The following is a 27837-nucleotide window of genomic DNA, read 5'->3' as shown; positions in this document are numbered from 1 at the left end:
TCTCACTCACACACACACACACACACACACACACACACACACACACACACACACTTCCTCCCCGTCATTCCCAACCCCCCCCCACACACAGATATTTCCTCCCCCTCGTTCCCCCCCCAAAAAAGAGTCAGCATGAATTTCAAAACAGATACCAGTGGTGGTTGTGTTTAAATTCTTGCAGGGCGGGGGAGGAAGAGCGGCGAATGCTGAACACACATGGCCAACATACAATAACTTGCTTAATATCCTGAATTCTGTGATAAGAACACGTGTCAAGATGGTGTCATTGCAAGGGCTTCTTGTAAATGCCCCAAAATGTCAGTAAATAAAATTCTCCTGAAATGACACAAGCCACAGAACAAGCAGGAACCCACCCGTCTGAGTGGGGAGTTGTGACTCGCTGGCTATTGTGCGCACTTGGTGGACCTAGGACGAGTCGGTAAAACGCATCAAGAGGCTTGAAATTTTGGGGGCCAAATTCCTCCCAAAGGCAATTCATGGGGAGTAGAGCCAGTCGGGGCGTTGCAGGGGCATTGGCAGACCTGGCGGGTGGGGCTGGGGTTGCATGCATGAGCGAGTCGGGTGGGTTTGGAGCAGTAAGGGGGGCCCCAGTGTTTTGATACAACTCTCTGTGGTGAGCAATGCAAGTAGTCCCCCAAAAGCCAGCCCCTTTTGGGCGCGAAGGGGGACTTGCTTTGGGAGAGGTGTGTGCCTAAGATTTGCTCTGCCAGCTGATGACCAAATTCTTGTCGCTGAGGATGATGTCGAGTCTTGTTTTCATGCGAGTCGGGCTGTTGAATCAGTATATTTGGAGCTGCCTCAGCAGTTTTGGGGAGCTGGATGTCTCCGTGAACAAATGCAAGCCGTCCCCAGACATCCCCTTCTGGGAGTAAATGAGGAAACTCGGCCGATTCCCCTTTCTCCCCCTAGATCCCGTCTTCTCAGCTCTTGGGTAAGAGTTTTGACGGGTTCTCTTTTTAGAACGCCTCGAGGTGTGTGCCCATGCCAGTGGCCTAATGGGACGCCATCTGCTTTGTTTAGATTCTGGCTGCGATTCTGTGACCGATACGGAGGCGGAGGACGAGAGACACCCCGTTTATTCCAAGAAACTCGCAATGAGTCAACCGCACAGGGGCTCTGAGAGTGCCCTGGGAGAGGCGGTGGTGCTGCCGGAACGCATCCGCTGTGGGGTACAGTATGTCCGTTGCCTCTCGCGTTCTCCACGGGGGCTGAACCGTGCCCGTGCTCTGCATTGCCAGGCTGGGAGCCCCGAGCTCCGTTCTTCTCCTCCAGCCCTGCCCACAGGGTCCCTTCTCCAGAGATCCTGCCCCCAGCCTAGGCGCAGCACTGGGATACTGTCCTGTGGTTGTCCTGGCTGTGCGGGGCAAGCGTTAAACAGGGTTGCCACCCATCCTGAAGGTTGTGCATGAGACTCAGGCTTTTCTGAGCGTACCCAGGTAGGTGGGATGTACTAAGTGGTGCTGAACATTCGGGCCCTGGTGTTATCGCCCCAGAGGTCCCTTGGCACTTCCTGGATCAGTTTCCTGTCTCTTCTGAAAGACAGCAGCTCCGTCAGCAACTCCCCCCAGCCACCAGCCCCCTCAAATGGCGATTCTCTGTGCATGTGCCCCAGCAAAGTCTGGCCCAAGAGCACCATCTGATGGAGCGCTGACCCGGCTTAGCGTGGGACTCGATGGCCTGCAGCTTGTGGTCCTGTCTCTTATGGATGCCGGGAAACCCAACAGCTAAGCGGCCCCGCGGTGTTGCAATCTGACCACCAGCTGACGTTACTTCCTGTTCCTGCACCGCAGTTTCGCCTGTTCATGCGACGACACCAGGTCTGCGGCAGGCACTCGGCGTGTTTCCCAGCTCGTCACGGCGTGGCCACGTCCCAGGCCTGGCCAGCCTCGCCGTGTTTGGCGTCTGGTTGGAGCCCACGTCCCTGGAGCCACGTGTCTCTGGGCCACTCCGCTTTTATTTAGAGTTTCTGGCCTTCCTGGCCGCAGAGACGCTTGCAAGCACGAGCCACCCAGGCTCAGAATAGTAGGCAGCTGAGAACCCCAAACCTGCTTCACGGGAATGTTTAAGCCATTCATGATGTTTTGCCTCGGACTCCTGATTTTTGGATGCCGGGGTTGGCGGTGCTGCAGTCGCCTCGTCTCACGTGGCAGCAGCGTCCTGGGCATTTCTGGCTCAGGTTCAGAGCAGCAAAATGTGCTCCCGTATTGGGAGAGGGGCGGCTCTGAAACTGACTACGGCCCCCCTTCTGGATCTGCAGGTGTGGAGAGTAACAGGTTGAAACTCATCTCTGTTACTGGGACAAGGGCCCCTTTAACGGCAGCAGTGCCCCCTGCTGGTCACTGTGCGTAACAGAATTTGAGCCTCCAGGGGTGTTCCTAAGATTCTCCTACCTGTGTGGGACGGGAAGCAGGGCGGCCGAGCCAAGTCACACCCTGGAGGACAGGAGCATTCCTCGACGGGACGGAAGGGGATGCAATAGACAAGGAGGAAGTAGCTGGCTGCGTTTTGTGAAACGTCTCCCGGGTTTCACCGAGAGCCCCGCCGCAAAGGGCAAAGCGAGCCAGGAAACCGGCTGTGTGCCGGGCAGCCTCGAGGCTTGTGGGGCGGAGCCACGTCTAAACCAGGAACCTGTCGGGAACTTCCTGGACCGCTGGAGCGGCGCTGCTGGCGTGCCTTGTCTCAGGGCGGTTCCAGGTGGCGGCGTGGCCTCGTGCCTTTGCAGCGCTGTGCACGCTGTGACGCTTTCTCCGTGGCTAGTGCCTTGCACGTGGGGATAACGGGTCCTCGTGAATGAAGCCTTTTCAAACCCATGTGCTGTAGGTAACTCGCCTCTGCCTGTGCTGCCTCCCGTTTCAAATGAAGATCAGGGCAATGCCTGAGGTGTCACGGGCAGTGGCTCGGCAGAGAACCCAGACCCCGGGGCATGACGCCATCCTAGGGCCGAGGGGGACAACAGAAGCTGAGGTAGGCTTTCTCTGTCCGTTTTGGTACCTAGAAAAGGCCGAATCCTCTTCTTCTGATTGCCTCTGTCCCCCTGGCACGGTTAAGACACCCTGCATACGAGACTGAGAGCATGAAAGCATCCTACAGGATACTCCGGTTGCAGTCACTGCCGGAAATGACTTGTTCATGGCATTAAACCACTGAAATCGCATGGAAGGTGTTGGTGATCTTCCGAGCCGTGGCTCCCTGAGAAAAGGGCAACGCGATATTTACTGGCCCGTCTCAGAGCGGTGGCCGGGTGAGTCTGTATCTGCAGAAACACAAGGAGTCCTGTGGTTTTTCAGGGTTTTTGCCCACCAAAAGCTTCTGCCCCAATAAATCGGTTGGTCTGTGAGGCGCCCCAGGACTCCGCATCGGTGTGGTGATAGTCACTGAGATTGGCTGGGAGCGTTGTTGGTCTTAGGATGAAGTTCTCCGCGCCTGGCAGAAAAGTCCCCCCACCTCCGCACCTGGCCAGGAATTCGCTCCCCGTCCCAGTCCACCGGTGTGGGTGCGGAGCGAGAGGCACAGAGCGACGGAGGAGAGATGGACGGCAGCACGGAAGGACTTTGGGTTCCAGACAGAGCTTTCGCTGGCCACACTGATCAGACATAGCCGGCGAGCGGAGGAAGTGCCCAGGCCTCTTTGGTGTGAAAAGGAAACGTCCGTTGGTTCCCATTTGCGCTCTCTGATCCTCTCCAGAGCACGAGGGGTGACCACGGCCTGCCCCGGGGGGAGTGAGCAGAACCGGGAATCATCTGGGATCCCTCCCGTCGCCCATTCCCAGCCTCCGGCAAACAGAGGCCAGGGCCCCCTCCCCGCCCAGCCTGGCTCACAGCTGTTGATGGACCGGTCGTCCAGGAATCTGTCTAGCTCTTGTTGAATCCTTTCATGTCCTGGACTTCACAGCCTCCTCTGGCAGGACAGCTTTTGTCAGTTGGGGGCGGGGAGTGCTTCCCCCCCCCCCCCCCAACCAACCGAAATGTTGTTGACAAAAATGCTAGAGTATCTAGGTGGTGCTTTTTTCTTTTCCCCAGGGGTGCTCCACCCCGAAGCCCCATCCCACCCCTCCCCCAAGGCCCTGCTCTTCCTCCTCCTCCTCCTGCCCCCCCCCACGCTCCCCCAAGCCTCTCCTCCACCCGCCAAACAGCCGATAGGGGGTAGGGCCAAACAGCTGTGTCAGGCGGGTGCGGAGCATTCACTGTTGCTTTCCCATGGGTTGCCAGCCCTGCAGCACCCACAGCCTGGGCACCTCTGCTGGTGCAGACGAAGTCTTAGAAGGGGGGATTGTAGATCCCTTGCGGTTGGAGTTAAGTTGTAGGCAGGGCCCAATGTTAGTCTTGGCGTTTCTCCTTCACATGCTCTTGAGCCCAAAGGAGCCATTCATGAAGCTCTAGTTCACTTCCTGGCTAGTGGATGTTTTGACCAGGCATTCAAACCAATGTTCCCTCTAATTTTTTCCATCCACGTGCAGAATAATTTTTGTCATGTGCACCAAGGCATGTGCAGATGTGCACCACCAATGGAAACACATGCTGCCAGCTGTGGGCATTTGGATTTCTCCTGGGCAGCTGCCCCAGCGCTCAGCTTACAGGGACTCGGATATAAACTTGTCCCCCAAGTCCATCTGCAAGCACCTGGGTGTCTGGCACTTTCTTGGCCTGCCCCAATCCACTGTCTTCAGTTTTATCCTGCTGCCCACAGACCCCAACTACGGAGCTTTGTGTGCGAGGCTGTCATCGGACACGGACGTTTCTAAGCAATCATTTGTAGGGGGCTCCTTTTTCCAAGGGAAGCGTAGACGCCCTGAAGGAGCCGCGCCCATGGTCAGAGCTGCGTTCAGCAGGGACAACAGTGCTGGGGTTGCAATGAAGCCCGGTGTCAGGAAAGTGGGAACCTACATGTTGTGATGCCTTTATTCCTAGGTGCAGACAACGCTTTATATGATCCTGAAATGTAAACTGGATTGTCAAGTGAAAACAGAAGCTGAATTCTCTCCAGAGAACGCCCAGTCGGTGCGTGTGCCAGCCAAGATGGAAAACGAATACACGGTCTCTGTACGAGCTCCTGGTAGGTAGACCCTCTCCTGGTAGGTAGAACAAGCTTGAGGAGGGTAGAACCTCTCCTAGTAGGTAGAGCAAGCTTGTGGTAGGTAGAACTTCTCCTGGTAGGTAGACCCTCTCCAGGTAGGTGGAACAAGCTTGAGGAGGGTAGACCCTCTCCTGGTAGGTAGTACCTCTCCTGGTAAGTAGAGCAAGCTTGTGGTAGGTAGGACAACGTGGGAATTAAACTAATTTTATTTGGCCTGCCCGAGAGTTGTAGACAGGAGCAATTAGAGGCTGGAACACAAAAGCTGTAGGCAGGGAAACCACAAACTTCTATTCCCGGCATCTCTCGCAGCGTGGGACTGGCAGAGTCTCTTGTCTCCTGTGTATGTGTTTCCCCAAAAGGATGGTAATGCTGGCCATCCTCCCAGGGAATTCTGAAGAGCAATTATGTCTTGTAAAGCACTGGGAGGCTAAAGTGCAAAGTGTCGCATTGCCACCCACACGTTAATAGTGGCAGGGCATGAGCGAGAGGTTGGCACCAGTACCGGCGTTCTTCCTACTGGATAGCGTCCAAGGACACAGCTGGGTCGTGGAGGCACAGCATAGAACTCAGGAGGAAGTCTGCCATTTCCGCAGGTTTCGTTAGTTCTCCTTGTGTGGAGGACTTAAAGGGTAAAAGATCAGTGGATATCGAAAGTGAAACGGGCTGGGTGAAAAACGAGACCCCTTCGCTGCAGGCTTAAAGAGCCTCTTTTAGGCTTGGTTGTGGGGGGCTCTAAGACATTGAGGTTCTCACTGAGGAACATTAGGCCCATGCAAAACCAGATAGGGCAAGAAAAGTGAAAGATGGCGTAACCTTCCTGGGGTCAGAGTGACGCTGCAGATCTCTGCTGTGTTTGACGCTTCTCCCCAGTGTCTTTTCCACTTTCTCATTGTCAGTCTCTGTCTTTCACTCCCTGTTCTGTAACTTGCACAGACTCAGTTTACCAATCTGTGTCCTTATCAGGTCTAAACCGCAATAACTCACCTCAATTAATATGTCTGTGCTTCTCCTGCTACGACTTTCTTTTCTCTGTCTGGTTTCCAGTACATCTATTCTTTGCTGTCAACTCCATCCAGTTGTTCTTATCTTGTAGCAGTTGTTTATTCTTACTGGTCTAATTTTTGTGGCCTTGGTTTATTACACATTAGCTTGTCTTTGCTAGGTCGGACAGGGTGTGCACTGGGTTTACTCCAAAGCTAACAGCTCCCTGCTCTTCCCCCCGCTTTTTGCAGAGTCCAAGAATTTCACAGATAAGACGCACACACCACTTTTATCAGCCCAGTCTAAACTGCTGCATCAGCCCAAACAGGGACGAAAAGCAAACATGCCTTTCTGCGTCTTAACAGTAATATATATAATAATGACTTAATACATAGGCGCGGTACAGTATTCATTACAAAAGCCTCTCACAAACTGATGAGTGTAGCTTGCTCTTTAATTCATGCAAAACTATTGGTTTCTTCTGGGTTTGTAAAACACCCAAACGGAAAGGTTTTTGACCCAGAGTTTAGCAGTGGGGATCCCGAGGCATCTTACGAATAGAACCCTGAACGGATACAAAATTTGCATTTGCAAAAATGAGCCATGGCCATCTGCATCCAGGCCCGTGAATGCGGATCCCTGCAGATATAAAGTGGCTGTCCGCATGTTTGCAGGGTTCTAGATACAACATTTGCATCTGCATCCATATCTGCAAAAATGAGACGTGGATAACCTTGGCTCGGATCCCCGCAGCTATAAAGCGGATACCCATGGATTTGCAGGACTCTGCTTATCAATTTGTGGTGGTTATACAATACTGTTAGTTAATTCACATCCATGTTATATTGCTTGAGTCAGGCGGCTCTGTTACTTCATTTGAGAAAAGGTCTTCATTAGAACTGGGCAAAATTTTGCATCTGAAAGTTTTTTCCATCATAAGACGCAAATTCAGGCTGAGCCGAGACATTTTGTGAAGTCATGTCAGACTCATCGAATGGCTTTGGGGGGGGGGGGGGGGGGACAGCGCCTCTTCTGGCTTTCTGATTGTTTCCCTTTCCTTTGAAAGACTTAGCGCCTGGAGCGGCATCTCTGCGGCTGTATTCAGGGGACTTGATGGTGGGGGAAGTGGACATCAGCTACTACACTGACATGGAAGAGATCGGTAACCTGTTGGCCAATGCAGCTAATCCCGTGGAGTTCATGTGTCAGGTAATGAGAGTGGAGAAAAAGCCACTTTTGAAATACCCCTGCCTGGGGCAGGAGGTGGGCAAACAAGATTCCCAAAGCGCCGAGCAGGGAAGAGTTCACCGGAAGGGGAGAAGTGTGAGATGTCTGCGTGCGGCCAGTATGAATTAGGTCTAACCAAGGTTCCCATCTGCAGAAAGCAGAATGTACTCTGTCCCTTAGCGGAACTATGGTAACTCCCAGCTCTATGGGCAGCTCATGGGAAGTGGAGTCATTTAACCCCCACGTCCTGCCATTTAGACTTTACTACCTTCAGAAACTGGGTTTTACAGAACCCGGAATAAGGCGTCAAGAAAAACCCAAATCATTTGGAAATCTAAACATCAGAGCCACCTGCCACCTGTGAAACTGACCAGGCCTGTAGAGCGTTTTGCAAAAGAGTAAAAGTAACTCGTTCATTTTTCACTCCCGTTTCAAAAACTGATGTAACCTTGGCGTTCCAGGCGCGTTCGCCGCGCTTCCAACCTGAATACTCCAAGTCACTGAGAATGGCAGTTCCTGATCATGTAACTAAATGAATCATGAATATGCATGAGAAAGCTGTTTAAATTGCACATACAACCTTTACCTTTGACTTTCCCGGCCCCTGGCGTGTTTAGCATTCTTTTCTCTTGACTTAGCTTTCGGTAAGGTTTATTTTTAACCTACTTTAGACATCCACACTCAACTGAAAATGCCTCCAACATAAATTACTTTTCATTTGTGTTCAGGCCTTTAAAATAGTGCCATATAATATAGACACTCTGGACAAACTGTTGACTGAGTCCCTGAAGAACAACATCCCGGCAAGTGGCTTGCATCTGTTTGGAATCAACCAGCTGGAGGAAGAAGATATGACGACAAGTAAGTGTTTAAAAAGCATCCCCACTATAACTCTGCCTGTGTAACACATAGCTGTAAAGTGAGTCACTTAAACCAGTATTTCTCAACCTTTTTTTATAAAGTTAAAAAAGTACCCCCTTTTCCAAAAAAACATATAAGTACCCCCAGTACCTACAGTTTTTAGACACACAATTTTTTTTTCTACCATTGCAACACGTTTGTTTAAACAACTTAATCGTAGCTGGGTGGGCGATGAAATTTTTGGATGTAAAAAGTACAAAAATAATAAACCGCTGTAAAACTTAAAATAAAAATTCAGTTTTCTCCAAATTTCAGTTGTTGATGTACCCCCCCAAGACTTCTCCCGAGTACCCCACTGGTACCACTGGTTGAGAAACACTGACCTAAACCACCATGTGAAATGGAACTATGGGGCTGTAACACAGAACAGGTAGAGGAAAGAACCATTTTAGTGGGCCTAGAGCAGGTGGGACAACAATCGACGGCCAACATTTTCAAAAGTGCCTAATGCCGTTGAGCACCCGATGGGAGCCATTTAAAAAAAATAGGTAGCAGGTTTAAAACAAACAAAAGGAAGTTTTTCTTCACACAGTGCACAGTCAGCCTGTGGAACTCCTTGCCACAGGATGTTGAGAAGGCCAAGACTATAACAGGCTTCAAAAAAGAACTAGATTGAGGTGAAGCCAGCTGCCTCCCTTAGCGACAAGGCTCCTGGAAGGGTGCCTCAAACAGGCTCTAGGTTTGACTCGATTCTCTGCCCACCTTGCTATTCCCAAGCAATGCACACAGGGCACAATGCAGCGCCAGCGTGTGGTAGGCACGGGCGCCCTCCTGCAGCATTTCCAAGCGTCTCTGAAGCTGCGGTTTTCAGGGCTACGCGGCGCTTTGGAAATGCCGTAAGGGATTTGGATGCCAAACTCCCGGGAAAGCCAACGGGAACCAGGATCCAGATGTCCTAGACGGCTCGTTCTGGTTCCGCTCCATTCTGACGGGAGCGGCTCTTCCCGGGATATTCAGCGTGCCTCCCCCTCTGCTAGCCACTGCCCTCCTTGCCCTCCGGGAGGCGCTCGATTCCGAAAAGCCTTTGTTCTCCCAGATCAGCGGGACGAGGAGCTGCCGACTCTGCTTCACTTCGCTGCCAAGTACGGGCTGAAGAACCTCACGGCACTGCTGCTCACGTGCCCGGGAGCCCTGCAGGCCTACAGCGTCGCCAACAGGGCCGGGCACTACCCCAACAACATCGCCGAAAACCACGGCTTTAAGGACCTCCGGCAGTTCATTGACGAATACGTGGTAAGAGGGAGCCGGGTGTGGCGGGGGGGCTGGCGCGCGTGGCGTCGTAAAGGCTGCCCCGATGGCTGTCCGTCGGGCTGGGAACCCGAGCGTGGTGGGCGGGGGCCGGGGCTCGCAGAGGGCAACAGAAGAAGTTAGACACAGACGGTGCCCTCCACCCATGGCCTTTGGGACCAGCGCGCTGCTACCCCTGCCTCCGTGAATGAGGGTGAGAAACTCCAGCCATCTCCAAACATTTCTTTGATCCATACCCCACAACTGTCACAGGCCTGGTCTGGTCTTTGCAAGCTGTTTCTCCTAGGCCTGTGGCGAGAGAAGCAGCGACTAATGTTCCCACTAAGTTTGCATCCGTGTGCAGAATAAATTTTGTTCGGTGCACCAAGGCCTGTGCAGATGTGCACCACCAATAGAAACGTACGCTGCCGGCTGTGAGGGCTTTGCGAATCAGCTGGGCAGCACTTGAATTTCTCCTGGGCGGCTGCCCAAGCGCTCTGCTTCTAGGGAACCCTGTCCGTGAGGCTAGAGAGAGCAGCCCCTATGCACTGACTGGCGTGTCCCCTACTGTAAGCGCAAGCCAGTGGTCAGTGCTAGTGCGGGAGCACAAGCTGGGGAGGCTGCGGCCGTAGGCAGAGCAGGCAGACGTTCCTGCCAGCAGTTTGGCCGAGAGCTAGGGCTGGGGAGCGGGTCCGGAACGTCTGCAGGCCTCGGAAAGTCGCAGCTGCTCCCCAGCGCCTCAGAGAGTCCCGTCGCCCCAGGAAATGGCAGGGGCCTGCCTGCCCCCAGCGGCGAGGTTTCCTGTGGGTCTCCCGGCACAGGCCGCTTCGTGCTCTGGGGCAGCTCTCGACAAAGGAAGCTGACTCTGGAGTGCAGCCCGGGCCGGCCCTGCCTCCTTAAGGCCTGTCCCCCCCCCCCCCGCCCGTAGCTCAGGGGCCGCGTGTGCTTAGCCTGTATCCTGGCCCTCCCGAGTCCATGAGGCGGGAGGCGGAATGAGCAGAGGCAACTCGCTGGCTGGGGTGTTCCCCTGTCCCTTAATAGCCCCGCCAGGGCCTCAGCATCTCCCCGATCACGGACACCCGGCAGGGAACCTGCACTCTCCCCTCCAGACAGCAGCTGTGGCAGGTGGCAGCTGCTGCAGGACTCCTGCTTCCCCCGTGCTGCCGCCTCCTTCAATGGCTGTTCTGCATTGGGCGGAGGGGTCCTCTCCTCTGTCCCCTCTGGCGCTGGATTCCTGCACTGAGCTCCGCAGAGGGGGGCCGGCCAGGATCTCGAGTTGGTCTACATGCTGCTACCGCAGGGCTGGGCAGTAACACGGCGGCGGTTCGCCAGGGTTAGCCCTGCCCGGCCCCTGATGTTCCATTTACCTGCCCGTGTGCAGGTAGGGGTGATCGCAGCTCCCATTGGCCACGGATCTCCGTTCCCAGCCAATGGGAGCAGCAGGAAGCGGCACAGACCAAGACACCGCTTCCCGCAGCTCCCATTGGCCCCAGTTCTCCCTTCCCAGCCAATGGGAGCAGCGGGAAGCGGCACAGACCAAGACACCGCTTCCCGCAGCTCCCGTTGGCCCCCAATCTCCATTCCCAGCCAATGGGAGCAGTGGGAAGCGGCACAGACCAAGACACCGCTTCCCGCAGCTCCCATTGGCCCCAGTTCTCCGTTCCCAGCCAATGGGAGCAGCGGGAAGCAGCACAGACCGGGACACCGCTTCCGCAGCTCCCATTGGCCAGGAGTGGTGGTTCTTGGCCAATGGGAGCTGCCATCGCCCCTATCTGCGGAGGCACAGATCAATAGAGCCGCGGGGGCCCGCCGCGACCTCGCCCTGGGGGACTGTATCTGGCCCATGGGCTGCTATTTACCCAGCCCTGTGCTGCAGACAGCGAGCGTGGCCTTCCAGAGACATGGCAGCCCACTGTCGATGGAGCCCGTGCTTGTGCGGCTCTGCTGGGGACGGAGCGGTTGTGACACACGTTCAGCTGTAGGGAAGACTCTTTAGTAACAGGCGGGGGCAGGCTCACCCTGATTGGGCTCCGAGGGTGGCCGGGCCGGTGAAACATACCGGACTGATCTCCCGGGCGACTGAGGGCCTCTGCGTCCTTATACAGGCGCTGACGCTGGATGCCAGCTGGGGCTTTTGGAGAGGTTTTGCAGGCGCCCTCAATCAACCAAAACACACGAGGCACTTTATTTCCATTTTATTTTATTTCTTTGCTGAGCCTTTTGCTTGCACTCCCGTCTCCAGGAAACTGCCGACATGCTGAAGAGCCACATCAAGGAGGAGCTGATGCAGGGCGAGGAGGACGACTCTGTTTATGAGTCCATGGCTCACCTCTCCACCGACCTGCTGATGAAATGCTCCCTGAATCCCGGCTGCGACGAGGAACTCTATGAATCCATGGCCAACTTCGCCCCGGCTGCCCCCGAAGATCTGTGTACGTATAGACTCCCTGTTGCCCGGAGTGCCGCAGGCCTCGTGGAGCCTAACCCTCTTATTGCGCTAAGCCGCGTGTTTACACCGGGCAGTGCCAGGACTGCGTAGGTCACGTGTGCTGGTTGCAGCGTTTCAGCTCTGTCCACACCTCTGTCAGATCTGACCCTTCCCGAGCCGGTGGCTGGGCTCCTGTCGGCTTTGTGAGAACTGGCCTGAAAAGAAGCACCCTCGCCTCCTTAGACCGCAGGTCTTGCTCTGCACGGCGGGAGCATGTTAAAAAAGGCTCCAGCTGAGCTCTGAGAGGAAGGACAAGGAGCTTAAATTTGATGCAGAAGCTGGGAGGTCCCTGCAGTGTCTTTAGAGGAGGTGGAATGAGCGAAAAATGTGGGTTGCTTGCTACTGTTGGGCGGTTTAAGTCCATCGGTACTTGTTAGCCAGGATGGGAAGGGGGGTGTCACTCGCCTCTGTTTTCAGAACTGGCAATGGGTGAGAGGGGAGGGATCAGTGGCTGAGTCCCTGTTGTGTTCACTCCCCCTGGACACCCGGCATTGGCCACTGTCAGCCGACAGGACACTGGTCTGGATGGACCTTTGGTCTGACCCCGCCTGGTCGTTCCGATGTTCTTATGCTTGTTGGAAACAGCTGTTGGGGTAGGGAACGGTATTTGCACATAAGAAGAATGCACTGCCGCGGGGGAACGTCTACTGAAACACATGGACAGCAGACCTGACCTGGGAGTGCTCTCTGCCCTCGGAGTGCAGAGGACACCACGAGCCAGGCCGGAGTGGCTTCGGGGTTCAGTAGCTTCGCAAGCCCGTCTCTGTGACGTCTCGGTGGTTGCGTGGACGTGGCTGTGCTGCTTCCAGACCAGGCGGTCAGGATTTCAGGTGGAGAATAAGCCGCTGTTGACAGTCTCGCTCTCAAAGGCCCTATTGTCCCGGTGCCCAGGGCAGGGCTGGGGAGTTGTGGGTAGCGTGTGCTGGTTCAGAAGCGGTCTGCGGCCGTGCGCTGGTGAGTGGGCGGAGCTTGGGGCCAGTTATTTAGTGGGGGAGGGCAAATCCCAAAGGGGGAGCAGCGAGGTGAGTGGAGGGGGTAGAGCTGCCGGGACTCGAGGGATGCGCAGGACGATGGACTCATCGTTTTGCAGGAGGAAGGGGGGGGCAGTTCCCGTCACTCCCCGTCCGAGTCGTTGGAGTCGGACTGTCCAGAGTCGCGGGGCTCTGAAAATGGCCGGGGGAGGGGAGCGTTCCGTGCTGTGGTCTCCAGTTTCAGAGCCGGAGGGCTCAGCAGACGAGGAAAACGGGCTGATGGCCCGTCCTGCCAAGGGCCTGAGCCAGGTGGCACGTCCTGACCCTCCCCGGGGACGAAGGTGCAGCAGGCCCCATTGCGTTCCCGCGAGGCGGGACAGTGTCCCACACTTGGACTTGCAAACCGTGACCCTTATTTCGGTCCGCGGCTGTAAAGCCTCTTTCGGGAGCCACTGGCCCTTCCCCCCTCTAGGAGCGACACCGATAGCCCTGGGCCGCTCTCTGCGCCACCCACTGACCGCACTGCCTTTCACCGGCTGCACGCTTCCTGCCTCATCGGCATGCCGCCATTTTAGTGGGGGACGTGCCCCTGTCACTGCCCCCCGCCCCGTGTGCTTGGGACCTTGGGCACAGATCCGGGGCGCCACATTGACGACCTGATTCCCCCCCACCCAGGGGCAGGGACCAGCGGAGCGAGCGCTTCCTGCTTCAGAGACTGACCTAGTCGATTTCACATGCCCCGCAGGGCGCTCCTGGGACCGCAGCTGTTAAACACCTGTTGCATGAGGCAGGCCCTGAATGGCTGGGGGGCTGCTCCCCTGGCCTTCCTCTAACCCGTGTCTGGGGACCTGCAGCCGCCTCCTCTTCCTCCAGGGAACTCGCGCACGAGACGTAACGCCTTCCGCAGTCGGGGCCAGGTCGATGGCCAAACACTGAAGCCATTGTCCTAAGTGACAGAGGCTGACCTGAACACAGCTGGCTTTGTGTGTGCTCAGTAATAGCTGGCCACAAGTGCCTCCGAAGCCGTACCAGAGCCAGGGGCAGGGGATTCCGTACGTGCCAACCTGAAAGGCAGGTACAGCTACGCACCGAGGCAAGCCCATATGCATTGTGGGTATCGCGAGACCAAGGGGCAGGGACTTGACCTCCTAGAAGTTTCAAGGCTCTGCTGGAACTGGAGAAGCTGTTGACCGATGGGAAGTCTCCAGCACTGTTCCCTCTAAACTTTTCCATCCGTGTGTGGAATAAATTTTATGTGCACCAAGGCATGTGCGAGGGTGCACCACCACTAGAAACCAAAAACCTCGCTCTGAGCGATCTGCTAGTCAGCGGGGCGGCATCTGACTCTCTTCTGAGTGGCCACCCAAGCACCCAGCTTACAGCGATGCTGGTCTCCAGTCGATGCACCGAGGGGAGGGGAAATTGGAGGGCAGCACGAGGGTCCAGCGTGGCCTGTCCTCTCCCCGCTGGCTTCACGCCACGAGATCCTGCACCCTCGGTCCTTGAAGCAACTCTGGGGCCACTTACAAAGGACGGCTGGGCACGAGGCGCAGACTTTGTGGGTTACTCTGCTCTCCCCCCTAAACCCTGCCCGAGTCTCATTTCTGCAGGGAATAGACAATCCATCTATTCTAGCAGGTTGCCCAGGCGTCAACTTATCTGGGGATATGGGTAAGGCATTAACCGATGACCACGGCAGAACTGTGTGCCAGAGACAAGGGTGTGAGAGTCGCCTACCTCTGGGAAGCCAGTCTGCCTCCCGCCTTGCCAGTGTCTGCGGGTCCTTGTGAGCTGCCACTAACCTCTCGGCCGTTTCACTGAGCAGCTTCCCGTGCTCGATATTTCGGCTCGACTGTCGGGCGTGTGCTGTATTTCGTGCCAGTTAAGCCTGATCCTCCGACGCGTGGACCGTTTCGAGCGTGGCGCTCTGCTGGGCAGAGCTGGCGAGGTTTTATTTTTCCTTGGCAAAATCAGCTTGGCCATCTACGAGGAAGGGGGGAAGACCCCCCCTACACTGAACTCCCGCCCTGCAGATGGCTGGTGGGGTTAGGGAGCTATTAACCAGTCCTGTAAAGCAGACTTGGTCCCCAGTACAGGTCACTCACTATCGAGGGGTCAGAGCAGTCTGTTGGCAGGTGATTTTCTCTGCCTGAAACAGCGTATTGGCATGGAGGTCGATTTCTCCCAGGAAAGCCGTAGCCGCCTTATGCAGTAGTTTATATGGTGAAAAGATTTGGCTCCGCAATAGAAGAGGCCCCACTTCCTGCTGCTGCGCTGGTCTGATGATTCTGCAGAAAAGGAGCACGAGGCCGGCTGTGTTTTCTGTGCAGAGGATGAGGGGGCTTTGCCTTCCTGACACTGCTCCGCTCCGAGATCCACCAGTCAGCGCCCGGCTCAGACTGCCTGTGCATGGCTGGTTGTACAAGCTGTCAATACCAGGCGGTTACGATTACTGACGACTCGACCAAGACGTCACGTTTCAGTGCAGCGCCCTGCACTCCCGTGCGTGGCGCCTTCCAAACAGTAGCTCACCCTCGGCGCCTGGCTGGCACCGTCCGTGAACGCTCGGCCGCACCACGCGGTGGCTCGTCCCGGCGTGCACGTCGCTGCTTTCCTTCGCTGGGCACGGGGGACCAGGCAGACACCCTGTGCAAAACGCACAGAGCCCACCAACTTTCAGGGGCTTAGAACCTGGCCACAATAAAACCAGCTCGAACCAGAACGGCCGCATTTCCACACGGGGAGCCCGTGGCCGTGATGGTGCACGCTTTGCACGCAGCCCTGCTCAGAAGAATGCTTCCCCCCTAGGGGTGCCTGAGGGGGTGCTGTCCTCCCTGCTAGGATGGCGCCCCCTCCTGGTCACTCAGGGGAATAGCTCGCAAGGTCAATGCCTTCCCCACGGTCTCGCCACCTCTGGGTCAGCAGCTCCTTCCCGCTCTAGGAACTGCTACGGCCTCTTTGTGGCTTGGACTCTCTTGTGGCCAGGTCACTCGGGGTGTTTTCCCTTCTGAGCTCCTGTAGACTTCCGCCAGAGGTCCTGGGCGCTCTTCCCATTCGCTGACACCTAATGCCACTTGCTCAGCGCCTTGCAGGGCCCGGGCCGGCCCTCTGCTGCAGGGCCCGGCTCAGAGACCCTCTCGTCAGCTGTCAAGGTCTGCTCCCTTTTAGACCCTCCTGCCTTTCCCTGTGTTCTTTCCCTGCCCTGCCACGCCCCTTGTGCCCCCAGGTTCGCCAGCATCTAGCGTCTTGCGGCTGCCGCCACGCCGGAGGGCTCACTGTCCTACAGGCCGCGGTCCAGACAGCTGCAGGGCGCCGGGCAGCAGGCCTGCTCGGTGGGGATAGCGAACCCGCCTTCCCGTATCCAAGCCTTGCTACATTCAGGTCTCCTGCAGGCAGGGGCCACGCCCGGACGTGGCAGCCCAGTGGGTGCCCGTGCTGGGAAGTGATGGGCAAAGGCAGGCAGGGTTAGCACGTGGATTTAGCGGGCGTGTCACTGCTCCTCTCTCGCTGTGGTGGGCGTCCGTCACCCTCGCTCGTCCGACTGGGACTTGGCTTCACGGCCCTCTCGGAGGGCACAGGCTGGGGGTTGGAATTGCCCCCGCGGAAGCGTGTGTCCGAAATCTCAACCCCCGCTACTCCTCGCCGGGGGGGAGCAGCTTGTGCCAAACCCGGGGGCGGGGTGAAGCCGTAGCCCAGGGGTTACTTTTCCCAACGGTTCTTCCAGATGTCGAGATGCTTCAGTCGGCGCCCGAAGCCCCCGTCGCCAGGGACCAGCTGTCTGTGACCTCGAAAGACTCCATGATCCGCAAGTTCTTAGAAGGTGAGAACGGGGAGGGAGCGCCGGGGAGGAAGAGCCGGGGCCAGTCCCGCCCACTGCGCGCCAGGGAGGTGCCCGGGTGCTCTCGCCTTGCTGTGGCCTGCAGCCCCCGAGGGCCCATCTGCTGGGGGAGGCGTTTGAGTCTCTGGAGGTGGCTGGTTATTCTCCTCGCCTGCCTGGCTGTGCAGACAGCGCGGGGGCCTCTGCCCTGAGTTCAGTGGGAACGGATGAGACCCGATCTCTCTGCTGGGTGCTGAGGGGCCTGCTGGGAAAGCTTTCGGGCCTGAGGTTCCTGCATGGCGGTGCTCCGGAATAGGGGCGTAAAATCCCGCTCGATTGGCTCCCTGGTCAGCCATATTGTTTAACCGGTTAAGTGATTAAAGGGGGACGAACGGGGGCGGGGGGCGTTTGGGCCTGGCTGGAACGGCTCCCCCCCGTCTGCCGCCGGACTGGGTGCCCCTCGCCCTCCCCGCCTGTGGCAAACAGAAGCCTGGGGAGGAGGAATGAAGCTGTGGGATTCCCCTCGCTCTTTGCTTGGGCCAGTCAGACGAGTGCCAGCCCTGCAGCCAGGAGCCCCCGGGAGTGCCAGCCCCTGAGGAGCTGTCCTCCCTCTCTGCTGCTAGTTTCTGTAGGTGGCAGGAGACCTCCTCGGGGGAGTTGCTTGGGGCTGTTGCTCTCTGGCAGCGGTGGGCGGCTGGGCCCGGCGTGGCTGTCTCGTCGAGTGGCTGTTTCCGTTGTGGCCACGCCGTCAGGCCGGCTGAAGGTGGCGGGATCGGGGGGAGCGCGAGAGCCCCGCTCGGGGAGGCCCCGTCTCTCGCCGACTGTGGCTGTCCCCTAGGCAGTAGCACGGACGTGCCGGATTCGGAGGATCCCTACCAGGAGTGCGGGGAGGACGAACTTTACCACACTGTGGAGCAGGACGACTTCCCTCAGGAAATGGTCAACAGGCCTCCCGTCCCCGTGCCCAGGCCCGACTCCAGCACCCTTCACCAAGACAGGGAGCTGTACATTTCCAAAGGTGCGTGTCCCGGCACCGTCTGTGGGTCTGTCCCATGGGCCCAGCGCCTCGTCTGAATCCCCGGAGCGTAGATTGGTCACCTCTGGGTCCTTGGCTCGTTCCCTAGGAGATGGGCCGGCGGTCGGGTCCAGTGTGTGGTCTGGATTGGACCCTTCGTCCCCCCTCTCCCGGCGGGGCTTTTGCATCCTGCGATCTTGGCGTGACTCCGCCCCTCGCGGGAGCAGTGGGGCTGCGGGCCTCCACAGGCAGGGACTCTCCGGACAGGCCCCGTTTCTTCAGGAAGCCCCCACAGAGCCAAGCAGACAAAGGCGTGGCTGGTGTGCAGATGGGCAAATTCAGGCCCAGAGCCTCTGTAAAGCTGTCCCTGAGTCTCTGCAGTTGGAGATAGCACCAGTGCCGTTCCCTAACCACTAGCTAACACCCCCTGCCCGGAAACTAACTTGACCCCAGATGCTCTGCATGGGTGAGGTGACGTGGCAATGGCTTTGTCTGCCTGAGACTCAGCGGGCCGACCCCATGCCGCCATTCCCGTGTCGACAAAGCCGGCTATCCTGGCGGACGGCTGCAAAGCCACACAGAGGCATCAGCCTTCAGCCCTCGCTGGGGGCAGCCTGTGTGGCTGCATCTCCCCTGTTGCTACCAGGCGGCCCATTGGCCTTCCGTGGGGGGGTGGGGTGCCGTGCGATTTCTCGTGTGCAGCCTTCCCGGTGCCGAGCGGTGTCTGAGCAGAGCCCGTCTCTCAGTCTTTGCAGGGAAAACTCAGGAGAGGCCCAGCAATGTGTACGTCTCCACAGGGAAGATGAAGAAAGGTAAGCCCAGCGCCTGCGCCCCAGAACGTTCCCAGAATGCTCAAGTAGCTTGCGCTGTGAGCTACTGTCCTGGGAACGAAGCGTGTGTGGGCAGGGTTGCCAGGTGTCCGGTATTCACCTGGACAGTCCGGTAGTTTTGCCTCCTGTCCGGTAAAAAAATTCAGAGAATACCGGACACCCGAGATGTGCTGAGCTGTCCGGTATTTTCTGAATTTTTCCCCGGACAGGAGGCAAAAATGCCGGGCACCTGGCAACCCTACAAACACCCTGCGCTGCTCCGTGCCTCAGTTTCCCTTCCTGCCCTGTGTGCCATCTATTTGGACTTCAAGCTGTTAAGGGCAGAGCCCGTCTCTATGCGTCTGCAAGCCAGGGCCCCTCCAGGGACATAAGGGTGCCGGACAGCTCGCCTGTGTCCCTGGCATAGACCCCAACCCAGGGCCAGTGACTGGTTTAACTTGCTCTTTCCAGAGCCTGCGGTGAGACTCGTCAGGGACCAGTCGCAGTCCAGCGTCTACGACCCGTTCGCCGGCATGAAAACCCCCGGGCAGCGGCAGCTGATTACGCTGCAGGAGCAGGTCAAGATGGGGATACTCAACGTCGACGAGGCCGTGCTGCATTTTAAGGAGTGGCAGCTGAACCAGAAGAAGAGGTCGGAGTCGTTCCGGTTCCAGCAGGTACAAGCCGCTGCCTCTCAGCGTCCCTCCAGCTCCTTCGGGGCTGGCCGGTCCCATCCATTCCCTGGCAGCAGGAAGGGCGTTGCTGGAGTCTCTGAAATCACCGTGCCCCGGGGGCCGAGAAGGGAGCTGTCGGCCAGTCCAGTTCAGTCCCTGCCATCCATCTTTGGCAAGGTTGTGCCGTCAGGCCAACGGTTCTTGCCCTCCTCCGACCGGCAGCGGTGTCCTGGCCTGACCCTCCGCTGGCCTCCGGCAAGCTGGACCGGAGACGGCTTCCCCCGCCTCCGGCCTCCGAGACGCCCGACTGACGACTCTGCGGGTGTTGGAGGGAGCCTGCCTTTGGGAGCAGCTACCGCGGGGCCAGTGCCTGAGGGAGGCCCTGGGTTACGGGTGCGCGGCACTTCGTGGTGGGGTTCGGGAAACGAGCACCCGTGTCTCCCTGGCTCCATATTCCAGCCACTGCAGCATTCTCGGCTCCTAGCCCCCCTCGTGTTCCCGCTGCCGCCGAGCCGGGATCCCCCAGGCGTCCGCGAGAGCGCGCAGGGGCTGCCGGAGACTGAGACTCCTGGAGGCGCTGGCGGGACGAGAGCAAGCCCCTTCCTCCCCTCGTTCTCGCCCGGGGAGCCTCCCGAGGACACTGCCCAGAACCAAGGCTTGCTGGGGCGCTGCTGCTTGGAGACAAGAACAGCTCCGAGGAGGTCGCCTTCCTCCCTGTTCTCCCTCCCTCCATGGGCGTAGCACCGCCGCTGCTCTGGCTTTAAACCTCGCCTCCGGGGGTGGTCCCCTTGGGCTGTGTCCTCCCAGACAGCTCCCCCTCCTCTCGTCACCCGGCAGTGTCCTGCTGCGGCGGGGTCCCCAGCCAGAGGCACTGCCGCCAGGGGTCCTCTGGGGCTGGAGCACCCACGGGGGGATCATAGTGGGTGCTCTGCACCCACCTGCAACAGCTGGGGCAGAAGCGCCCCCGATCGGCCGTTTGGGGGCTCAGGTAGGGGCTTGGGGGAAGGCAGAGAGAAGTGGTCAGGCGTGGGCCTTGGGGAAGCAGTCAAGAGGGTGCAGGAAGAGGTGATGCCCCAGAGGAGGCATGCAGTGGGGTGGGAGGGAGCAGAGCATGGGCGAGCCCTCGGGGCAGAGCAGGGTTGGTGCGCCCGGGGGAAAACGTGAAGTCGGTACCTATGTCCCAGCTACCCATCCGTTCCCCCCTTGTTTCAGCGGGAAGGTTTGGAATTCCACTAGGACTGAGCCCCACAAATTGGGGGGCGTGGTGGCCCACTGCCCTCCTGCCCTTACCACCTCCTGCCTGCCCCTCGGCAAGGGCTGGTGGGGACGTCGGGGGGGGCCGTGAGCAGCGGCACAAATCCCGTGTCTGTGTAGTGCCCGTAGCGGGGGAACAGAAATACAGGACATCGGGGGATAGGAGAGCAAGGAGTCGGCTCTGGACACAGCGTTCTCCAGGGCTTCTCCACCAGACACTGGTGGGCCTCTCAGCCTTCAGTGCCCCCCACAGCATGTGGTGTTCTCCTGGGAATAGATTTTGCTGCCGGGGTGCAGCTCGGAGACAGATTTCGCCCGAGAACATTCCTCACCATCATAAAACGCCGGCCCGAGTCCGCTTATCCCAAGCCCTGAAAAGAGCGTGTTGTGATCTTCTAGGAAAACCTGAAACGGCTGCGAGACAGCATCACCCGGAGGCAAATGGAGAGGCAAAAAGCGGGAAACCGTTCAGGTAACAAGCTTACTCCACCTCGCTGTCCGCGAACAAAGCTACTAATGGGGTCACTTGCAGAGTATCTGCCAGTCCCATGCTCATCTGCATGGGCTTTGCAGGCTGGAACTTTGTCTGCATGAATTTTATTAACTCTTGTGTTCGGGAGGTAAAGGATTACCTGGTTACCTGGTACGCATTACCCTTACCAGATGATGCTTACCGGCTAACAGGTTAACCAGCAGGCTGGCCAGACCAACCGCACCCCGCTGGGAAGGCATGACGCAGCAGGCCTGGCCAGCCTGGGGCAGCCTCCCACCCGTGGTGCAGCAGGACACCAGCTGGCTGCAGCAGCCCCGCCGCCCACCAGAAGGCTGGGCTAGAAGAGCCCCCCTCTCTGGTAAATGGAGTGGAGCTGAGGCGGCAGCCATGTGTACACGGCCCGTAGCCTGGCCTCTGCACCCCTCACCGGGTTTAAAACAAACCAAAGGAAGTTTTTCTTCCCTCAGCGCACAGTTAACCTGTGGAACTCCTTGCCAGAGGACGTGGTAAAGGCCAGGACTTTAACAGGGTTCAAAAAAGAGCTAGATAGATTCATGGACATTAGGTCCGTCAATGGCTGTTAGCCAGGATGGCCAAGGATAGTGTCCCCAGCCTCTCTTTGCCTGGAAATGGGTGACAGGGGAGGGGTCATGTGAGGATTCCCTGTTGTGATCCTTCCCTCTGGGGCACCTGGCATTGGCCACTGTCGGCAGAGGAGGATACTGGGCTAGATGGACAGTTGGTCTGACCCAGTCTGGCCGTTCTGATGTTCTCACCATGCCTATAGCCCTTCTCCTGGAGCGAGAGCTTTACAAACACCATCCCCTTGGCTCTTCCCGCCTGCTGCAGCGTCTGCACCTCCCTGAGCAGGGCCCTTCGCTGACTGGCCCGGGGCCCCCGGCATCTCCATGGCCGTGGGGAATAGAGCAGGAGAACCTTAACGTCAGCCCCTCGGCTTCTTCCCCTGGTGCCACAGCCACGCAGGAGTGGGGGAGCGAGAGGGGCCAGGTGGGAACTGGGCCATTCCAATGCGGCGTTCCTGCTGAGCGTGGAGAACAGAGACGCTAAATGTGGCCCCGCCCAGCGGCGGTTCTGCTAAGCGTCCAGGGGGTGCTCCTGGGGTGACATGAAATGGCCTCTCTTTGCTCTAGGCCAGGTTCATCTGACTTAAGTCTGTGGCCTTCTCCTGGCAAGCCGCAGCAGTGTGGTCCAGCTGCCCAGCTGATGCTTTTAATGGGCACTGAGCAAGGGAAGCCAAGTCCCGGTGGGAATGGGTGCTGTGACCTGCCGTCATTCGGGTTAACCTTGGCTTGGATGGGCCGTAGCCTGGGAGAGGCTGGCGCTGACCTATTGACGGCTGCTTTCCCTTCTAGACTTGGAAATCACTGTGCCTATCCGCCTGTCTCGCCACGCTCCCGGGAACCTGGAATGTGGCATCTATGAATTTGGCCCCAGGAAAACCACTTTCCCCCCCAGAAAGGAGCTGAAGCGCGGAGACTGGAAAACGGAAAGCACCTCTAGCACTGCAAGTAAGTACGCCAGGAGAGCTGGCCCAAAACCTTCCCCTTGGCCTGCCTTTGGACGTTAGCGCTCAGAAACCCCCAAGCGAGCGCTGCTGCGGGGTGTGTCAGTCTCATCCTACGCCCACTGACGGCAACAACCCCCCTCCAGTGAGTGGCGTCAATAGCAGCAGGTCTGCGAATGCTTTAAATAGGAAGGAAATTCGCCCCGACTACAATTCCCAGCATGCAATGCGCCAACGTGATTTGAAGGGTCTCCGGATACTGCAGGCAGGGAACCGACCCAGGAGCCAATCCCTCGGCTGTTACCGAGAAGGGGCTGCCTGGTCCGAAGTGGCTGCCAGTGGGCTCCCGTGTGACTCGGGCATTCCGGAAAACGTTATTGGCCTTGGCTTGGAATCTGCTTCATTCCACGCCCGCGATGCTCTGAGTTCCCCCCGCAGGCTGAGTAGCGCTGAGAGTTCAGCAGGGTGGTTCGCTGCCTAGGGAGGCAGAACGGGGGGCCCAGGCGGGGTGTGTTGGGCACATCTCTGGGGCGGAGGCCAACGCCTCGGGTCTAGCTCACTACACAAGGCGGGAGTTCTGCAGGGTGCCGATTGGATGGGGTGCCGTAACCTCGCTGCCCCCAACAATCTGGCTGAGGTCCTGGTTCCTCTCTCAGTGGCTGGCTGTGCCGACGCTGTGCTGGGATGGAAGATCGGGTTTTCTGAAGCTGTCACCCATGCCAGCTGGGGGGGGCTAGTGGGGCAAACAAACTTGCCTTGGTTCCAGCACCGTTACGTTGGGGACTCATGGGGCTCTAAAAAGGTTCTTGGGCTCCCTAGCCCTGTAGTGTGTTACGCCAGGAGTGTGGAGGCATGGGGACCCTGCTGTGTCCATGTAACGAATGGAACCACCAGGGCAGTGTCAGTTTCACTAGGCCTGGAAATGAGGGGTGCTCCCGGCGTGGAAACAGCTTCCTGGCTCCGCAAGCCAGTGTCAGAGTCAAATGCTTTCAGTGAAACACGGGCTGGAAACCCAAATGCAAGTGCAGGGCCTTGCGCGAGAATCCTGCTAAAAGCCACGGGACGTACAGGAGCCCGGTTTTGCTGCCCAATCTGAGAGCAATGCCAGAGGTGGGCTGGAGGAGGCATGGAGGAGTGAGTAGGCATGAAGAGGTCAATGGGCGCTCAGAACGACCTCTGGCTGGCAATAGCTCTAGGTGTAACGACACCCTCATCTCTTGTCTGCAAACCAGGCAGTGCCAGCAACCGATCGAGCACTCGGAGCACGCTGAGTGTCAGTAGTGGGATGGAAGGTGACAATGAGGTAAGCCGCCTTCTTTCTCCTCCGCTGCCTGTTTGCCGTCACAAACCCGGGCCTGGTTTTTGCATTGGTTTTTAAATGGCTTTTTGAATATATTTCCCTTGAAAATGCATAAGCAGCACAAAAGCTTAGCACCTGCATTCAATTGAACAAAACGCGCTTCTGCTGTGGAAGTGGGAGAAACACAGCGCTTCAGAATGTGGTTCCAAAGAGCGTCCCGGCAGCTTTCTTGCATGTAATTCTGTAGCCCGATTTCTCCCCATCTGTGTCGCCCTCGTGTCTGTAGTCCGTTTGCAGTCTCTTTGAGGCAGGAAGCTTTCCTACTTATTGCTCCATGAGGCCCTGAGTACAGCCTCCCTTATTGTGATTTCTTGGTCAGATTGTAAGTTGATCTTCCTCAGTTGACTTGACCAGTCAAGAGATTATGCTGCCATAATGACACCGAAGGCAATATGTTTGGGGGAGAGCCTTAGGAGGAGCCAACATTCTAGTGCAGTGTGAATGGTTTAGCAAAACTTCCCTTCCCCTTCCGCTTTTGCAGGATAATGAAATCCCGGAAGTTAGCAGAAACCGTAGCCCAGTACCCCAGCAAATGGAGAGGTTGCCCCTTATGCCGCCTGAACGGCCTCCGAGAATACCTCCGCGAGGCGCAAGCAGGTACAGTACGGATCTTGGGTGTCCAACAGTTTGCAACACAGTGCTCACAGCTGGACGGCTGCAGGCGTAATGCATCCCTTTCACCAGAATGACCAGGCTGTTTACTAGCAACATTGATTGAGTTTGTTAATTCTGGAATCCATTTTACACTCGCATAGTGCTTAGAGGAGTTAATTTCCTAGTTCGTCACCTGACTGGCAATCCTCTTAGTAATCAGCTGACATGCTAAAAAGTTCTGTGTTACTGGGACATGGTGTCCACCACGCTGAATTGCATTGGGCCATCTAATCCAGGAGCGGGCCCCTGGCTGAGATATGTGCAGGGATCCCTTGGAGAAGGACCCCTCATGCCACGCTCGCAGGCAGTGCTGTGTTTGGGGAGGGAACGCCCTCCCACCCGACATTCTGGTTTTACATTCAGAAGCAGATTTGTTTACCTTTAGGACTCGACTCGGCACTAATGCAGCACTGGCTTAACTAAAGGTGAGTTTTAATATTGATTGAGTCAGACTGCTGTAAACTCAGTTACAAAAAATCCCTTTAGTTAAACCAGTGCCATTCCGTGTAGCCCACGCTTTCAGATCCTAGCTTGTGTAACTCGCCGTGTTAATAAACTTCTCCAGTTGTTACAATGCGTCCAGATACAGTTGTGTGTCATGTCCAGAAGCAGAGAATTCCTCATTCCTTTGGCTCTTACAACTGGCTAACTCACTCCCCTGAAATAGGTGTCAATCAGCTTTTGAAGTTTGCAGTTACCAGTCATGTTCCTCCCCTCGCTCACATTCTGAGATCTCAGAAGAAAGGTGTTGTAAGTCTAGAGTGTTAATCTAACACGGAACTCTACAGACATTACATCTTCCCACAGCCCAGTGAGGCTGGCTCTGTTGATGCAGATGAGGGTTTCTCAAACTTTTTCAGCCTACGGGGTCCTTAAAATTTGATGGTGCTTTCAAAATATCCTGATTTTAAATTCAGTGGGTACCCAAATAGACAAAGTTTTGGCATTCTGTTTTTATATCTTGCATATTTCTTATAATTCCCCCCCCCCCCCCCAAAGACGACTATCAGAAAATTAGTAACAAAATAACAGAGTCATACAACTGCCATTAATATTTTCTCCTGGAGCCCCTAGACCCATTGCATGGAGCCCAAGGGCTCTATGGAGCAGATAAGAATGGCCATGCTGGGTCAGACCAAAGGTCCATCTAGCCCAGCATCCTGTCTGCTGACAGTGGCCAACGCCAGGTGCCCCAGAGGGAGGGAACACAACATCACGTGGTCCCTCCCGTCTCCCATTCCCAGCATGCTTTGGGAAACCCTGGTGTGGATGAAGGAACCAAGATGCAGAGGGCAAAGTGCTTTGTCTGGTGTGACGCAGGACTCTTGGGTTCTGTTCCATGTCTGCTGATGAATCACTGATTAGCAGTCCCTGCTAACCTTATGTCAACTTCAGTGCATAAGACACTGCCCTGTTATGTAAACTTACATATCCAGCACAATGCATTCTCACACTAGAGACTGGGTACGAGATATGTTGTTCCAAAGCCCTGTTCTCTGGTTTCTAATTGACTTCTGGGTCTTGTTGCAGGCCTGTGAACAACGAAAGCTTTTTCGCCCCACCTGTGCCACCACGAGGTCGCTGACTCCGGAGATTGCTGGACTACGGGATATTCGTGTGTGTGTGTACATATCTATACATATATTTTAAAGAATCTTTTTTTTATACTATTTATAGATGGAAGCCAAATGATTTCCCCCTCCCAGCTCCTTGGTACATTTTGTAGTAACTTTTCACTGAGAAATCTCCCCTCCTTTTGTGACTTTTTTTTCTTTTCTTGGAGTGTCTTGGGACTTGTGGAAAAATACGTATCTGAGGTGGCAGAGAGACTTTGGAGTCCATCTCAGGTGGGGCTACACCCTCCCCAAGAGCACGCTGTCCTCATGGAACCCTGCACTTGAAAGCTGTAAAAACAAAAGAGAACCACCGGGAAATTATTGTTTTGTAAAAACTCTCAGAGACTGTCTTCAAAGAAGGCTCCCCTCGAGCAGCCTCCCAGGACTCGGGTGTAACGTTTGGACACTGGCCCGTTCCCCTGAAATGGCTCTTCCTTTGGACGTGATGGTTTTGCAAAACGCACTATGTGAAGACTTCCCCATTCAAGCAAACGTTGAATACAGCCTTTTCCTTCCCCACCCTCTTCTCCTTGGATGGGGAACGACACTAGCGAGGTGCTAACACAGCATTTTTGGTTGCAAGCCTGTCTAATGGCCGGTGCGGGGACTGCCCTGTAACACGAATAGCCGTATTGTTACTTTAGCAGCATTGTTACTTGAAATCCAAATACAGTAATTCCTCATTTAACACGTGCCCGCATAACGTGGTTTTGCGATTTTTTTTTTTAGGCAACGTTTTTTGAATTACACAACCGTCCCCGGAATAACACGATTTTCCCAGCCGGCCTATCGCCGGCGGCTTCCCCTGCCTCCCTGCAAAGCAGCGGAGGGTTTGCCACTCGCCGTGCCGTTCCCTGACGACCCCCCCTCGTTGGATGCAGCACTGGTCCTGGCAGACCCGTCGCAGGGGCATACTCCCAACCCAATCCCCCTCCCCTCTCCTCCTCTTCCCTTCTCCAGAGCCAAACACCTCCCCTCCCTGCTGTAACCCAGTCCCCTTTCTCCCCCAACCTTATGTCCCGGTTCTAACTGACACCACCGCTTGAAACGCAACCCCCACCTTTTCCATTATTTTCAATGGGAAAATTGACCCCGCGTAACACGTTTTCACTTAACACGCTCATTTTCTGAAACATCTCGATAGTGTTAAATGAGGAATCACTGTAGCTGACCTCTTGCATTAGGAGAAGACATTTTCAGCAGTCCCTTGGCCGTCCCCTTCTCTTGCAGGCATTTGAGAATTATGGCCACATGAAGGCCGTTCCTGCTTTGCCGTAGCGTGTGTTGCTAAGGCGTGTCCTTTGTGGCTCAGGTAGGGATTTGATTGTTGCTTCCTCCATGGGCACAGGCATCGGGTTCAGTGGTTGGGTTTGGCCTGCCCGTCCGGTTGAGCAACGCTGCACCCACTGCAGTTGTGTCCAAGGGCTGGGTGTTTTCGGCAAGTGGCCAGTGGAGCCAGTCACTGAAGAGCATGGAGGAGGGGGAAGGGAAGTAATTCATGGGGGGCCCCCTGGTGTTGCCCTGTAGAGATGGGGGTCACTCCGACACTTCAGGCTAGGACTTGGGAAACACATCTTCACTTCTCAGTCCAGTGGAAACTCTTTTCAGTGCAGCTTTGTGTGGCTCGAAAGCGCGTCCTTTCCGCCACAGGAGCTGCTCCAATAAATGATATTACCTCACCGCCTTTTCTCTCAGCCTGCGCCCCACACGG

General features: G+C 56.6%; 1 protein-coding gene across 2 annotated transcripts in view; it reads left to right on the top strand.

Annotated features, from left to right (window-relative positions):
- Positions 1 to 26756, top strand: part of PIK3AP1 (phosphoinositide-3-kinase adaptor protein 1) — a 58043-nt gene extending 31287 nt beyond the window's left edge. For both annotated transcript variants that reach the window (XM_075934528.1, XM_025181287.2), the window contains 15 exons: positions 1042 to 1190; positions 4929 to 5073; positions 7142 to 7284; positions 8031 to 8163; positions 9260 to 9456; positions 11693 to 11882; positions 16634 to 16729; positions 17565 to 17744; positions 18488 to 18553; positions 19022 to 19227; positions 20878 to 20950; positions 22345 to 22500; positions 23729 to 23799; positions 24338 to 24453; positions 26041 to 26756. In XM_075934528.1, the coding sequence (XP_075790643.1) occupies positions 1042 to 1190; positions 4929 to 5073; positions 7142 to 7284; positions 8031 to 8163; positions 9260 to 9456; positions 11693 to 11882; positions 16634 to 16729; positions 17565 to 17744; positions 18488 to 18553; positions 19022 to 19227; positions 20878 to 20950; positions 22345 to 22500; positions 23729 to 23799; positions 24338 to 24453; positions 26041 to 26095 (1976 nt within the window). In that variant the 3' untranslated portion in view covers positions 26096 to 26756. The remainder of the gene's footprint in view (positions 1 to 1041; positions 1191 to 4928; positions 5074 to 7141; positions 7285 to 8030; positions 8164 to 9259; positions 9457 to 11692; positions 11883 to 16633; positions 16730 to 17564; positions 17745 to 18487; positions 18554 to 19021; positions 19228 to 20877; positions 20951 to 22344; positions 22501 to 23728; positions 23800 to 24337; positions 24454 to 26040) is intronic.
- The last annotated feature ends 1081 nt before the right edge of the window (positions 26757 to 27837 follow it).

The sequence above is a fragment of the Pelodiscus sinensis genome, chromosome 8 (genome assembly GCF_049634645.1).
Source record: "Pelodiscus sinensis isolate JC-2024 chromosome 8, ASM4963464v1, whole genome shotgun sequence".
Taxonomy (NCBI): domain Eukaryota; kingdom Metazoa; phylum Chordata; order Testudines; family Trionychidae; genus Pelodiscus; species Pelodiscus sinensis.
Note: the sequence above shows the minus strand (reverse complement) of the source record. Positions and strands in the feature narration are given on the sequence as shown.